The sequence below is a fragment of the Ambystoma mexicanum genome, chromosome 13 (genome assembly GCF_040938575.1).
Source record: "Ambystoma mexicanum isolate Mex_15411 chromosome 13, UKY_AmexF1_1, whole genome shotgun sequence".
NCBI classification, from domain to species: domain Eukaryota; kingdom Metazoa; phylum Chordata; class Amphibia; order Caudata; family Ambystomatidae; genus Ambystoma; species Ambystoma mexicanum.
In genome coordinates, this window is record NC_090938.1 from 484,165,202 (window position 1) to 484,181,724 (window position 16,523).

Below are 16,523 nucleotides of genomic sequence, written 5' to 3' on the forward strand. Positions count from 1 at the left end.
AGACCAGTTCACCGCTCAGGGGGCTCTTCGCTGTCCGCTTATTCCTTTTTTATATATTTTTTTTTTTTTTCTTTTTTTTCCCCCCTTATAATTATTTTTAATTATATTATTTTTATGTTAAGTTGGCCTTCCCCCTCCTCAGGTCTCCTGGGGCCCCCGCCTTCCGTCTAGAGCAGGGCCGAGTCTCCTTACCCCAAGAGCCTGCGGGCTGTTGTCCTGCGTAGGCCTTGTCACGCTCCTCTCCCGTCTTACGGAGCGGAGCGCAGCCTGGGTCCCCCTCTTGCGGTGCCGCCCTGCTGCGCCTCCAGGGCAACCGCGGCGGCTTCCAGGCACGTCTCTCCGGCCTCCGGCGCTGTCGGATGGGTGGCGGGATCGCCCGCCGGGGTCGTCTGGGCCTCTGTTGGCCGGATTCGAGCCCGGGCTCAACGCTGCTCCTACGCGGTGCCGCGGGGCAGCCGGGGGGAGGGGCCTCCCTCGTTCGAAGTTCTCGAGCTGCGATCTCCGGATCTAGGTCTCCGCGGGACCTCAAACTTGGGCTGGGGGTGCTCGGGACCGTAGTATTAGTGGGGGTAGTGGCGATTCCTCACTCCGGGGGTGTCGGGGGGGGGCTCAGGTCCCGCGAACGATGCCCAGATTGGGAGACGCGCTGAGATGCGTCAGTACATCTCGGCGCCCCCTGGTGGATCCCAGCCCTACTCTATCTTACCTTGCAATTTATGTACATGCCGCTGCTTGCATATGTTCCTTGTGTTTGCTGAATGGTACCACTATGTAAGAGAGCCCTTGCCTTTCTTAGCAGGTTGGCTGCCACCTTTAGTCTGCGACCAGACGCATACTCCAAGACTGCTGTGCACATTAACATGGTGCCCACAGGTTCAGTATGTTGTACAATACATCTTCAAAAAGTAAGGGTATCCTGCTAATAGCCTATGCAATTCACTGAAAAAATGTTGCTGAAGGAACATTATGCTTTAAATGCACTAGTAGAAACCCATGAAATTCACTGACAAAAAACATTGCTAAAGGGACGTTATGGGTAAGTTGCACTACTAAAAAGCTATGAAGTTCACTGACAATAAAGTTGTTAAAGGAATGATATGTTTCAGTTGCCCTAAGAGAAACCTATCAAATTCAGTGCAACAAGTACTTGAAAGGAACATTACACTTACTTTGCACAAATAACAACCTATCCACATTATGGTTACAAGTCAACCCACAAAAAAAACTGAAATTCGCCAGTTATGGTAACCTAAGCAACCATAACTCATCCCACCACTGTGCACTGCTAAGACTAACACCCATGACATCACAAATATAATTGATAACATCATGCTGCAACATTCTTTCAGACAAACCACATTAAGATGTATTTGTACAAGCTTCTGCTTAAAGCAGCGGCTCCCTTTGTGGCAGATCTACATTCTACTTGGAGCCTGCAAGGGTGTTAATCATAGAAATAATCATGAAAGAACGGGAATGCCCCAGAACTTCAGCAGGTAAAGAAAATGTAAAATGTAAGAATCCTATTTGTAGACCAGCTTTAACTATACTGTCTCCTTACAAACAAGACAGCATGAGCAGGTCACAAGCAACGTCACCTCGCAAACTAACCGTGGGAAAGTATACATTCTCGATGTTTTAAGTTTATGATGCAAGCAAAGTTAGCAGACCAGTATTTCTGTACTAAGCATAGTGATTAAAAGGCCTGCGAAATGAGCCTCCAGAAGGTCTAGGCCACAATCTACTGCTGCTCATTCATGTTAGCTAACTTCTCGCTCTCCTGCAACATAACTAGTGATGTTATTAGACATGCGTCCAAACGCTATTTGAATGCTTCTATCGGAAAAGCACATTTCAGGTTAAGAATGAGGTGGCTGTTAAAGTCATCACTGGAGAAACGTCTTCACATTCTCTATCAACAAATCAAAGTGAAGAACAGGAAGGGATTCTTTTAAAAGTATTATTTCCGATGCAAGACATGGGACAATGTTGCTTACATGCATGCAGGGGGTATTCATAGGAAGGCTCTCTAGATCATCTTGGGCCCTTTCCTTTGGCACCCCAGGGCCCGCTCCTTTGGCACCGCAATACCCCCTGTGCCTGAAAAAGCGAAGGACTGAACTCTCCCTCGCTCCAGCCAGATCCAAACTCCCAGCGTAGAAATGAACTCTTTCCCCTTAAGGGAAGGAGTTACAATATGCAAAGTTCCCTTGACAAGGGCTCAGATACATTTCTTTATTCGGCTGATGGAAGTCGATTCTAAAGAGGACAACTCAAGCACTGATTTGAAGTAATGCTTAACAGTTTGGAACACAATGACACTTTCACGCATTGCCAGCACAACCAAACAAACTAACAAACACTGTTCTTTAACTCCTACCTGCGTCGTGGAGATTACAAAGTTGCTATGTCTCCATGATGAAAAAAAGTCTGTTCAAACAGCTTCCCTTGTTTACCAAATATTTCTCGGACTTCAGATTTACATGATGATGAAAAGGGGGAACACAATAGATACAGGAAATACAAGCAGGGCTCCTGACACGAAGAAAAGATCACACAGGTGTTCAGGACCATTTTAAAATCCAAGATGGTGGCAAGTCTTGATATACCCTCAGGTCCACCCACTTTCAGCATGCATGGCCACAGGCACATAACCTAATGACAAGCCACCCCAGTCTATACTACATAGAGGAAAGATATGGGCCTAAGCACCAGCACTTCTGAGGAGCAAAGCCAGCTCAGTCAGTAGGTGACCTTCCGTGGGAGAGAGCAGGAGGAGAGCAGCTAACCATGGAGGTCCCCAGTAGTGGAAACCTTGAGTGTGGAGAGCTTGTGGGTGGAGACATGGCAAGAAAGGAGACTGGTGTGTGCTAAGGCAGGAGAGGCACGGAGGGGAGTGTAGAGAGATTTTGTTTTGTTGAAAACAGAGGGAGAAACTACTCGAGAAGAGAAGGGGATACCATTTTTTGCAAAAAGAGAGTGTGAAGCAGGAAGATATTGGGTTAGTAAGATATGTAAGAGGGAGTTATTGTTGGACAGAAGAAGCTGGGAGATACCATCTTGGAGGAGAAAGTGAGAGATATTGTTGGAAAGATAACAGGAGATCGCATCATGGTGAGGCAAGAATGAGATACTGTTGGAGAGAGCTAAAATGTGATACAATCAGGGAAAGGAAATGAAACATTTTTTTAAAATCGGAAGGATGGAGATACTATCTGGGTCAAAAAGGGTGAGATAGTGATTATGAGGGAAAGGTGAGAGAGGTCACCTTTAATAGGAAGAAATAAGGAGATATTCAGCTGGAGATTCGTTTTGAGGAGAAGGAGCAGGGCCAATGAAGAAAGAGTTCTTGTAGAGAGGTCCAAGAGGAGACTTAGATCTAGGAGAAAGCTGTAACAAGAAAGAGGAACAGCGTCAGCGGAGAGCTAATTATTCACAGAAGCTGGAAAAGAGCCTGCCCTCCTCAGGAGAAAGGAAAAGAGATGTATTGTCTGCCGGGGATGAACTGGGATAGTCCCGAGAAGGGAGGAGGAGGACCAGCCACACTATTAGACACAAAGAGTAGGGGGACTCAGGAGAACCAGGTCTGTCTAGGGAGGACTGTAGAGGTGGGTGGAGGAACATGATTGTGTCACTACACCAGAGAGCAGAGAGGTTACCAGATGCATAGCCCGGATGGAGAAGGGGCCCTGAGATGAACATCAAGAGCAGAAGTGGGTGGAGTGGAAGAGTAGGGCCACGCTTCTCCTCCAAACCCCATCAGGGTGAACCAGACCACATCAGAGGTGTCGTACTTGGGCCCAGCCTGGCAAGTGTCCCTTGCTTCTCCACAAGAAGAGAGTGGTGAGGAGAACCCCTGGGAAGCAGTAGCCAGGAGAACCCCCCAAAAATCCTGTCTGCCCAAGGGCTGTGGGCCCGAGGCTGGGGAAAACCTGCTTCTCGAGAAGAGGTCAGAAGACAAAATGGCCTCCCTTCTGTCAGCGGTTGCAAGGAACAACAACACCCCACTTGACGAGAGGACATTTTTTTTGTGTCACTTTTGGGTTCTGTGGAGATGTTGAGAGAGTGTGGATACTTTGGTTTGCACCAAGTATCGGAGTTGGATTACTTTGAACATTGGGACACAGAACACCACATTGAGAAAACCCTTTGCAGCAAGAGAATAAGTCCTTACTTTTGTTGACGCTTGGGTGAGGCTCACTTGCCCTCCACTATTGTTAGACCCTGATATTTAGAGCTACCATCCTGACATCTTACCCTTTCCTTCCTTAAATAAAAACACAAACAGATTTCTGTGTTCACGGAGCAGAACAGTTTTTGGCAGTGGACATTTACTGTAGCAAGAGCATGTCTGATGACCGTGTGTGGTCTCTGAATCAGACCACGATGTAATAGGGAGAGCAGGGCATGTAACCGAGAAAGTACTAGACAGGACACTGGTTCCTTTTTGTGACATGTTTACATCATTTACAGTTTGAGGCCCAGGGAGACAAAGGGATTCACCCAGAATAAAACGATTTCCTGGTCAAGTGCTGATGCTGGAATTTAGGCCCAAGTTGCCAGGCTCCAAGGTAAGCAATTTAGACAGTCTATGACCACTCCTGAAACAGAATTCTTCAATGTTTAAACCCATCTCCCCTTCAAGCTCTGTATTGGAGAGGAGTCACTGATGAAATGATCACTATATTCAAGTCGGATTCATTAATAATAAAATAAAAATCTTGCACTTTCTTTTGCCATTCAGATAGCGTTAATAGGAGAGGGTTGCAAAACAATGTTTCAAAATTACCTGACAAAAATAAATAGAACAGTAGAGTTATTTTCTTGATTTGAAATAGCTTCCCCTTTCTTTCAAGAGGAAAGAAAAGTATTTAAAGCGTACTTAGTATCAGTTCATCTAATAAGGTGATACATACACCAACTGCGACTACTTTACTATCATATTTGTGTACTTCACTTATAATTGCTTAAAGAAAGACAACATTGCTACTCATTGATTTATTTCAGGCATTCAAGAGCCACAGTTTGATTGCGTTCTTGGCTCTCACTGGAGAGCATAATTTGAAAGGGTTGGCATGCAGATTGAGTGGTTTGCTGCACCTCATGGAATAATCAAAAAGGTTTGTTTGATGTTGTTTCCAAGATCACCAAGTAGGGTGGCAATTGAAAATGGGGTTCATTCCCCTTCAAACGAGATTTGTGTAGCCCAAGGAATGTTCTGGTGGGCAGTTGAGGAGAAAAGTAAAGCTGGCAAAAAAAGATGTATGAAAATGTCGACTAAGAATACTCACTTTCATATAACTGCTTCGCAACTGCTCCAATGTGGGGAAATTGAACAATCCATTGCTTCACAGGCAAAGTCTGACCTCTCTGATTTTCACACACAGTCCCAATGGTAATGTCATACAACCTCAAATTAGGATTACGCCACTACATTTGCATGTACACAGCTGCAACCTCAAAGCTTTGCCATCGTCAGCTTGGCCTTCTAATCCTGGGACTATTATCTCAATGGTTACACAAAACGGCATGCACCTGGGGGTGCGGCCCCCTAATTCAGCCATTGCTCAGACAGTGCTCTCTAACAAGACAGAAAATGGGCAGAGAGGTTTAGATTAAGGTTGTGGACACCTATTGAACAACCATCTGTCATACTTTACCTTGATATTTGGAGTGTAGAGATTTCGCAAAGAGGCCAGTGCCATAGAAAGCCCTTCCGTACTGTAGGAAATCCATAGACCTTGCAGAATAGACGAGGAAACCCCAACTTTTTTACTTAAACCCTATACAACAGAAAAAAACCACAGAATTATCACTTTGAGCAGTTGTGCACCTACATTTGGAAACACATACGTTTAATTTAGCTAAGAATCCTGGATTTCTCGTAGTGCTTCTAGTCACAACATATGACAGGCATTAGGAGGTTGTGCAAAGCTGCTGGATCAATAAAGGAGTCTATGTCTTAAGCTATAAATAAGATGTGCAGGTGGCCAATGGCAACTTAGTTTTCACATTTTTTGAAAAAAGTGGTAACATCAACTGCAAGTCAAACATATATGCAGATAGTCACTTGTAACCTTTAAGGTCACCAGATAAATGTATTTGGCCACGTAGTGCCACCACCTAACCCCACAAACTGGCAGCTTTTGAAAGCACAGAGGAAAGATTAGAATATTGTGAATATGAGATGTATATAGCAATCCAGATTGATTGAACAGTGCTAATAACAAATGTACTTTCCCTTTTAAATTCTGTTCTCTTGCCCTTGGTGGGAGATGTAAGATTCGCTGCTGCTTTTCTGGATTGAGTTTCTTGTGCCTCAGGGAGCTGTTACAAACAGTTTCCTCTTGCCTGCCCTTAGCACATCTCCTTACTGCTGTGATAACCTACATACATGACTGCTGCTATGCATTAGCCCAGCAGGAGTGCCTGGATTTCCCCATTTTTCTTGTCGACAGTGCTTTTTAAAGAAACTGAGAATTTCTGTTGCTCAGCTGGTTGTCTGGGATTTCTTTCAGCTCAATGGGAGGGAATCACTTTTCAACAACATCATCTTTTGCATAACTACTCACCAGTACGGCCTCCCCTACTACTCACTCTCAGAAGGATGTGTGTGTTTGCTTGCATGACTATTTCTATTTGGTTTGGAATGAGGAGACACTAGTCCTTTAATAAACCTACCCTATTAAAATAGTTTTCACCACTGTGGATACATGTCTGGTATATTGTAAACCAAATTTGGTTTGTAATATTTGAGTTTTATTGTCCAGTTTATATAGGCGATTTGTAATGTTACATTGTACATATGGTGCCCTACATATGAAGGTTCTCTCATCAACCTCCATCATTGGTTTAGTTCAATGGAGGTGTTTACTAGGCTACATGCTGCCTTGGGATGAAAGCAAAAATAAGGCCTTGGAAGTCACAACCTGGACTTTCTTTACCATACTCCAATAAAAGAAACTGAAATATTCAGACTATGTAATGTTGTGTAAAGTCAAAGGCTGATATGATTATGACCTTAGAATCATATTCACTGCTATTCTGTGCATGCATAATTTTTTCTTGTGGCAACAACAGAAAACAAAATCACAACTACTGCTACCCATAACGTTTTATCTACAAAGAAAGCAGTAAAAAAACTCAGTATACATGGCTGAAACTCTTGTTTTTCCCCAGATGTCAAAGCTGTGAATTCAAATTTTGTACGAATGAAGTCAAAATCAAAAGGTTTGGCACTCTGTATGTGCTTATGATGTGTATATATTGATGTATTACCACAGCCACATCTCAGAATTATCAAGGTTGCAGCCATATGGGTTGAGTGCAACCCTTGGCAGGGTAATGGTTACGCACCATAAAAACAACCCAAGCACCAAGAAGTTGGAGTACAGAAATAGCCTACTTGAACAAATGTAAACAAAAAAAAACATTTAAAAAAAGAAAGATGATCAAACTGCTTTTAAATACCAATCCCAGTCAAGTCATCCGAGTGCCCCATTAAATTAATTTTGTATACACCACAAAAGCTATGAAGAACCTTAAGCGGAAACATGATCTTTACTGTACAAGTGGAGATGCATGAGGAGTCGTAAAGACGAGTAGCCTACCGAAGTACTATTCTACCTTCCATTACTACAAGAATTCAACCTAGACAAGTGCCCTCCCAATCCAACTCCTCTTAAGAGATGGAAGGTGTCCTTTAGAAACATCAGTGGCAGAAAGGGAACTAACAGGCACAAGTCATCTCTATGCTATACAATATTGTATCAAGGGGAAGGTACCAAAGAAAAAACAGCCTGGAGTCAGTGCTACAAATAAATCAAAGATGTTTCCCTGAACTTACAATAGATTGTTAGGGGTCTCTTCAGTCATTTTTCCTAGCAAGGCAAGGACATCTGCTGGTTTGGAATAGGTGTTTTTACAAAATGTAGACACCTCTAGAAGGGAGAATCAGTGTTTTGGCAACCTTTGCTGTTATCTTCTAGTCTTCAGGTCTTATCAATGGCATATATGAAGGATACTTTACCCACAATATTACCTGTAACATCAGCAAAATAAGAATACAAATCTGATTGTTTCGTTTATCAGTTTATGATTTGTCCCTATATCTACCTGGTCTGGGTGTCTTTGCTCTTATAAATCTTCTTTTACTTCACTTTGGTTTCTGCTTTTTTAAGATACGTGCATCTTATTAACTAAAGGTGGTATTTAATTTTCTTGTCTAATTATTGCCATCCTTAACCCTAAACACGTACCTTTGTTTATAATATGTGATTGGCAAGGGAAACACAAATAATCCCAAAGTAGAAAGACAAGAAGACCATGTTCATCATAACACTTTTACCCCACCATTTATCAACATTCTCAATTTTCAACATTATTAACTGAGGCTAATCTGGTTAAAACTGAGAGCACTTGCTTCTTCTGTGTTAACTCTCTAGTAAGATAGCTCAGAGAGTTCAGTGCTCACTTCAGGAATCTCTGCAGCCATAGTTTGTCTTGAATCTAGGGATTAATATATTCTTAAACCTGTGAAGTTGATAAATGGAGCAACATTAAGGTAAAAAAAGACTTGTGCACAAGTCATAGTGCCAATGTCTGTTGCTAAATAGGAGAAAGAATGATAACGGGAATGCAAGCATTTGAACATATATATATATATATATTTATGGGATGGGATACATTACTCACCGTAATCGTATTTCTGATGCTTGTATCTGCTTAGATTCCCATGCTATGCATAGGCCGACATCTAGTGGTAGCTGCAGAGTATTACCTTTTTTGTTTTCGAAACTTGAAAAGGGACATCGACAGGGCGTGCCAGTAATACTATCCCTTGTGCGACGTCTCCTGTACCCATGGGTCTTCACGCGTCGATGTCCCTCAGATTGTTTTGTTTCTGACATGAGGTAGCATGAAGTGTAGCTTGAGTACAGAAGTAATAAAGCAGATAAGAGTAGATAAAGCCAGGAAACATCTATGCACCCTCTTCTAATCTTTACAATCCTGTCTAGGTGTGGTGCAAGCTGGCATTCACAATCCTGTCTAGATGTGACGCAAGCTAGTATTACAGTTCTGTCTAGATATGATGTAATGCTAATCTTCACAATTCTGTCTTAATGTGACGCAAGCTAGTATTACAGTTAAATAGTAAAGAACCACACTCCTTACATCTAGTGTATCGAGTTTCTTCTCAGCTAAGTTTGAAGGATTCTGAAAGCAGGTAGTTCAATGGAGTGGTTAACATGGAACTTGGGTATGAACTTAGGCGAAAACCTACGGTGCGTTCTTGGTACCAACTTGTCTTTGTAGATAACAAAGAAAGGGTCTTGTACTGACAAAGCTTGTGACTCTTATGGAGGTGATGGCCACCAAAAAAGCTGTTTTGTATATTAAGTGTTTAAGGCTGGATTTGTGCATAGGCTCAAAGGGAGGACCTATGAGCTTTGAAAGTACCACATTGAGATCCAACCATGGAGAAGGTTTGGAAATGGGGAAGGGGGGATAAAGTCTCTTTACTTCCTCCATGAAAACCTTAACAGGGACTTTCCACCAGGACACCTTGTTTTGTGAAATGGTGTACGCGGATAGAGCCGCTGGGTGAACCTTGATGGAGTTGAATACTAGGCCAGAGTCTAGTATGTGGAGCATGTAGTGACGAATGTGTGATGGAGTACATTTAGTAGGGTTTACATTTTTTGACTGGCACCATATTACAAATCTTTTCCATTTATTAAAGTAACAGTGTCTGGTGTTAGGTTTACGTGCCTCCTTGAGGATTTCCATACACCTTTGAGGTCGTTTTAAATTACCAAACTCTATGACTTCAGGAGCCAAGCTGCCAAATTCATAGATTGTGGATGTGGGTGTAACTTTGTCCCCCCGTGTTGGGTGAGCATGTTGACTGGGTACGAGAGCTTGATTGGGTTGATCATTGCCAGTTTGAGCAGATGCGTAAACCAATGTTGTCTCACCCACATTGGAGCAACTAGGATTACAGTTGCTTGTTCCTGGTGCATTTTGTGCACTATTCTGCTGAAGAGTGGTATCGGTGGAAAGGCGTAGGCAAATATCCCTGACCAGCTCATCCATAGGACGTTCCCCTTGGATCTGGGTTGGGGAAACCTGGAGGCGAAAGTCTGGGCATTGTGCGTTTTAGTTTGTGGCGAACAAGTCTAAAGAAGGATAGCCCCAGGGGGAAAAGATATTGGCCAAAATTCCTTCGTTGAGGTGCCACTTGTGTTTTTCAGGTAGGGGATGATCTAGAGAATTGAGTTCCCCTGGAACGTATTGAGATACTAGGAACATGTTCCGCTTGAGTGCCCACTTCCACATTTTTTGGGCTAGCCTGGACAGACTTGAAGAGTGTGTTCCTCCCTGCTTGTTTATGTAAAACATGGCAGTGGTGCTATCTGTGAGGACTTGCACTGTTTCACCTGTTAGATGCACCTGAAAGGCTTTTAAGGCCTTCAGTACTGCTAGCAGCTCCAAAAGGTTGATGTGATTTTGGGCTGTGATCTGTGTAAAAAGGCCATTCACTGTGTGGTGAAGGTAATGGGCTCCCCATCTCGAGAGTGAGGAGTCTGTTGTAACGATCGCTTGCACTGGAGGATTGTGAAAGGGGTTTCCTTTTAATAGATTTTCCACTGTCCACCAGCGTAGTGCTTGATCCAGGGTTAGCAAAACAACCACTAGATCGTCCCACTGACCGCTCGCCTGAGACCACTGTCTCGCTAACCACTCTTGCATTGGGGCATGCGCAATCGTTCGTATGGAACCAGGTAAATGCATGAAGCCATCATTCCCGAGCAAGCGTATTGCTTTGCGTACGGTTATTTGGTGACCAGCCAGATACTGAGGTATTTGTAGCAGTATATTTTGTATTCTTTCATTTGAGGAGAAGACTAGCCCCTCTTCTATTGTTATGATAGCTCCTAAGAACGGTTTGGTTTTGCGTGGAACAAGACTTGATTATGCAAAATTTCTGAGGCTTGACATATGTGTTTGCCAGGCGCAGGTCTAGGACAGGGCACATTGTAAGGTCTTCCTCTGGCACAAGGAAGTATATTGAATAGATACCCTTGTTTACCTGGTTTACCTGGTTTGCCGGGACCATGTCTATGGCGTCCTTTAGTAGCAGTGCTTTGACCTCTTCCAGCAGAATGCGCTGTTCCTACTCCGTCGTTTGTCTTTGTCTCTGCGGGTAGTTAGGTGGTGTTTGTATGAGTTCTATGCAATAGCCCCCCACCACGGTGTTAAGTACCCATTTGTCCGATGTGATCCCCTCCCATGCGTGGGTAAAATGAGAAATGCGACCTCCTACTGGTGAGGCATGTGAGGGGACATGGAGCGGGTGGCCATTGCTTTGGTGGGGTGAAGCCTCTGGAGGAGGAGTATCTGCCTCTACTTCTCGACCTTCTGTGGGCCCTTTGAACATTTTGTTGGGAGAATTGCCTCTGCGAGGAACCCCAAGATAAAAGTCTGCCTGTCCTGCTTGTAGTTGGGGGACTGCTGCGAGTTTTGTCCTCTAAACCGGCGTGTATTAAACGCGCCTCTCTGCACAAAGGGTTTGTTTGTGAGCTGTCCCAGGGATTTGAGGCTGTCATACTGCTCCTCACCACTTTTCAATGCATCCTCGACCACGTTCACAAATAAGGAATTAGGCACAATTGGCATATTTAAAAGGGTGGCTTGGGTTTCCAGATTGAAACCTGATTGACATAGCCATGCATGGCGTTTAATGAGGATACACTCAGCTACTATCCTGCCTGCATTATCTGCTGCGACCACATTATTTTTCAGGATGCAGTTTGCACCCGTTTACCATCAGCAACTGTTTTCAAAAGCTGTGGTTTTAGGGGCTCCAGGCCGACTACATTTGTTGTGAGATCAATGACAATTATAACTCGCCAGGAGCGTCATGTTGTTGATTGCTATCCTTACTTCGTAAGTAGCAGAGAAAGTTACTTTTCTGCCTAATGTGTAAATCTTTTTCCTATCCTTGTCAGGAGGGGCTTGAGTAGAGGCTAAAGGTTTGCCCGCTCTTTTCCTTGTGGTGCTCACCACGAGAGAGTCAATCTTTAGCTGCCCCCTGATGCACAATGGGTCTGACGGGCTGGTCTAAACATTTTCTCAATGCAAGGTTTGACTGCCCTTGTTAGGTTGGGGGTTAAGTAAAGAAGGCTGAATGCGCCTTTGGATAGATTTGAGCAGTGGAATGAACTGTGCTGCAGATCTCTTATCTAAGGGGATGTCCTCTACAAAGTCTTTGTTGACTTGTGCCTCCTGGGTATCAATTTTTAAATGTTCTGCAGCTTTTAAAAGAAGATAATTATACTGCAGCTGGTTATCCACAGTGGAATCAGCCACAGGTTGGTCAATATGGTCTGGAGATTGAATGATGTATACATCATCATCATCATCATAATATTGGTCTGTATCCTCCATGTCCCCTTGGTCTGCTGTTGAGCCAGGGTCCTGCGAACCTGTAGTGTCACAGACATGTTTTGAAAGGTACTCTGTTGTGTCACGTCTAGGCGGGGTCTTCTGGCGTCGGGCTGCTTATTAGCTGCTTCGCCTTGAGGGGGCCCCTGTAGGTTGGTAAGTTGATCAGGCCGTTGATCAAATAAGTTAACAAAGCTAGACATTCTCCTCATAACTCTATCAAACTGTTCCGGGGTCCAATGAGAGGAGCTTGGTAACACTGTGGGAGCAGGGGTAGGGAAAGTCTCTGGTGCAGGGGGCTGTTTGTGGTGCATTGCTCTAGAGAGGTTGTCACTAGGGGCAGAGTGTTCCTTATCCTTTGTAACCTGTGATTTTGAGGATAGGGGCGTAAAAGATTTGGAGTTTTGGATTTGAGTAGTGTCTGAGACGCGTTTTTAATGAGTTCTCTCATTTTTTTATTATTAGCAAGGGTCGTCGACGCGTCTTTTGATGTACGGTCGCCGGGTACCCGAGGACTTGTACGATTTGCTTGCAGTGTCAAACAGGCATCAGCGTCTGTTTTAGGGGCCTGTCGTGGTGAACGCGATGGCCCAGAGGACAGGGATGTTTCAGACCTTCCCTTCGACACCGCGTATGGCTTATTGGTTGACAATGCGGTCGCCTGTCGGCCATGGGGGTAAGGGGGTGTTTAGTGTGGCATGCTGTGTGGGTGCTTGAGCTGCAGGGTGTCATCTCGGTAGCAGAACCGCTGGCCTGCCTGATGTTGCCATCGCTGGAGCCTCCGCCAACATCCATGGCAGCCTCTGCCTGAATGGCGTGGTGGGCCCAGCGTTTAGTCTTCCGGTCCTTTAGTGTTTTGGGCCGGACAGTTTGTAGGACTTGCACTGTTTATCAGAATGGTCCCTAGGAAGGCAGACATTACACACCCTGAGAGAATCCTTCCTGGAAACTTCCTGTTACCGGAAGGACAGTATTTAAATGGTGTGTTTTCCATAGTATGGAAAGATGGCAGCTTGGCGATGTAAAATGAAGTATAGGGGAATATGCAATCTCTAAATGAGATGGATTGTGACCTCCCCCACTCTCCCTACTGCGCAGTGCCGATGCCCCTTGGGGCCTAGGTAGGCCGCAGACAAAGTACGTTGAGACGGGAGTCGGCGATGAATGGTCTTGTCATCGTAAGCCATCTCCGGAGATCTTGCAGTGTACGGTCGTCGAAAGTACAGAAAGACAAAATGTTAAACTTTGTATAAGTAATGGGGTTCGCCAGAAGAAGGAACTCTGCAACTCGCATGTGACTATGATGGCGGAAAAAAACTATCTGAAGGACCTTGATGCGTGAAGGACCATGGGTACAGGAGACAACGCACTAGGGATAGTATTACTGGCATGCCCTGTTGACATACCTTTTCGGGTTTCAAAAACAAAAAATGTAATACTCTGCGGCTACCACTAGATGTCGGCCTATGCATAGCATATGATCTAAGCAGATCCACAAGCCTCAGCAATTATATATATATATATATACATATATATATATATATATAAACACACACACACACACACACACACCCACCCCCCCCCCCCTTGGACATCACTGAAGGGCAACAATGCAGCACCTTGTTATATAAAACAGAAAATAAACTACCCAGCCACAACTAGATAAAAAGGAAAAATGAAAGGAAAATAACTAACAATGATCAACAACAATAATCAACTGTAACACTAAGATACAGTTGCGACAACCAGACCAGAACCATGCACAACACCAAGAATCGACAGCAACAGCAGGAATAATCAGCAACACCAAGAACCATCAGACATAAAAGTATGTTAAAAACCACAAAAGTTTTAAACAAATAAAAAATACCTTGAAAATATGTGCTTTAAGGATGTGGTGTCCCAGCTCGATTGTTTGCTGTCGGTTGAGTTTCCCTTCTTGCCGAGAGAACCAAAAGGCGAGCAATGTGTGGCCGCTCCTAGGGACAGAAGAGAGAATGCAAGCAGGCTTAGCTATCCAGGTGCTAACCTTGCTCCTTTTTTCTGGGCTTGTGTCATCAACAGCCACAGCAGTGCAGAGTGCTTTACTGGGAAGTCAAAGGAGGGTACAGATTTATTCACAAGAACTCACAGGGCGTTCTACTTTGTCAAACCCATGGCTTTGTTAGATTTCAGATGTTGACCTTGGGGTTCCTAATCAAGATCTAACTAACCCACACTGAATGAGCAGAGTTTCTATGTTGTCTAAAAACAGAATATTAACTTTGGTCGGCCTTATTTCCCTGCACTTCCCTTAATGGGTCTTAAGACAGTAGCCTAATCACAATTATACAAACCTACTATTATTTAATGATAGTAAGTTAAAGTTACTTGTATAATAACTCCAGTACTGCTAGTTTCTTTCCCACCACCATGCCCTCTCATGGTAAACTGGCCCTTCCTCTTCTGGCGAGAGAGTAAATTGCTTCTAAAGAAGGTACATGCGCTCCCTGAAGCACAGTCGGTACCATATATGGGTGGCCCTATCCATGCATGGAAATACATATTAAGTTTAATCTATTCAAGAATGGTCTGACACATAGATGCAATCCACGATGAGAGAGGGGGAACAGATATTGCCAACAGGAGAAAGTGTAGGACTGGGAGCAGTGAAATCGCTACAATGATATTTTTGCTCTTATACCTACTCACTCCTATTTCAAGTCATCGGAACAGATCAAAAAAAGAGAAATTCTGCTGAACATCTTTCTAAGAAAAAAATGGACCAAACTGAAAGTTACTTCTGTGAGTTGCAACTATAGAATAAAACAGTGTGTGCACAAAGTAGTCAATGAGGCCACCATAAGGAAGTATCTAATGGCCATGTGCTGTAGACAAAGTAGTAGAGGTTACAGGCTATCATTATCATGACAGCCAGAATATAACACATGCTTCCACGAGAAAAAAAATGAGGTCCTGTTGGTGAGAGGAAAACATACTCTGAAGCCTATTAAAGTTGCACATAACAAAAAGTAACTAACCATACAGTTCAATGAAGGATCCACAATTAAAGAGGAGCAGCATAGCCTCTATCCAGTCCTGGACGAATGGCTTACAAAAGATATGGAAAAATAGCCATTTTCAGCAATCAAACACAAGCAGAATGTAAACCAAATCTACCCTGTCATTTTAGGATGCCCCCCCTTTTGTTAATTGCATCATTTCTCTTCTGTGTTTGTACTTGTTTATGGTTACCCCCCATTCATTACTGTTCTTTTTTTTCTTTCTTCTTTTGTTACAAAGGGTCTTAGAATATTTCATCTAAACCTTAAGCACATGAAGTAGTTTTAAGTTACTCATGAATTGCCCAAACCCTGATTGCTAAATGGAACAGGTGATGTCCTAACAAGGTTTAGCAATTTAGACATAAATCTACTTAATTGCATGCGTTTAGCAATCAATACAATTTTAATAACATTTGGAAAATAATAGCAGTATTTGCGTGCTACAGGAACTCATTGGAACTGCTCTTGCAAGCCCTTACCATAGAAACACGTAGCTATGTGGATATCAGTATTGGCAACTGGTGAGTGAATTACATGACAACGTGATCCTTCTCCAGGACCCGGAGAAAAATCTCTATTCTCTATTTACCTCATATTATTGAAAATCCTTTTTGATTGCCAACATGACCTTTTAAAGACTGAGATGAGCAAAGTCTAAATATTCTTTTCTTGTAAATTATCTCTCTCCCTCAAAGCATTAAGAGCATTATCTTGTTGTTTCATCTTGTACAAAGGAGAAAAAAACTTTTTTTGACAGAGAATTAATGTTTTGGCAAAAAGCGTGGCCTGTTTATTTTACCCTTCTCTTTAAATAAAAGTATTATATGAATATTTTCTTAAAAATAAAAAAAAGAAAGCCTATGAAGGATCAGAGACCAATTTTCACTGGTCCTTTCCTCTTCATTCAGGTCTCTGAGTAGACGCTAGCTGACGCTTTTTCCTTCCAGCCCTTGCTCTGCCTGGAAGCTGCCGGAAAAGCTGGGAGGTGGTGTACAGGGGCCCAGGCAGTGAGGACGGTGAGACTTGTGGCTT

At 43.5% G+C, this 16,523-nt stretch overlaps 1 protein-coding gene across 6 annotated transcripts in view; it reads right to left on the reverse strand.

The window, feature by feature from the left end:
• Positions 1 to 16,523, reverse strand: part of TANC2 (tetratricopeptide repeat, ankyrin repeat and coiled-coil containing 2) — a 3,436,361-nt gene that overhangs the window by 394,792 nt on the left and 3,025,046 nt on the right. For all 6 annotated transcript variants that reach the window (XM_069634135.1, XM_069634134.1, XM_069634133.1 and 3 more), the window contains 2 exons: positions 14,318 to 14,426; positions 5,661 to 5,783 (listed from right to left, as the gene is read on the reverse strand). In XM_069634135.1, the coding sequence (XP_069490236.1) occupies positions 5,661 to 5,783; positions 14,318 to 14,426 (232 nt within the window). The remainder of the gene's footprint in view (positions 1 to 5,660; positions 5,784 to 14,317; positions 14,427 to 16,523) is intronic.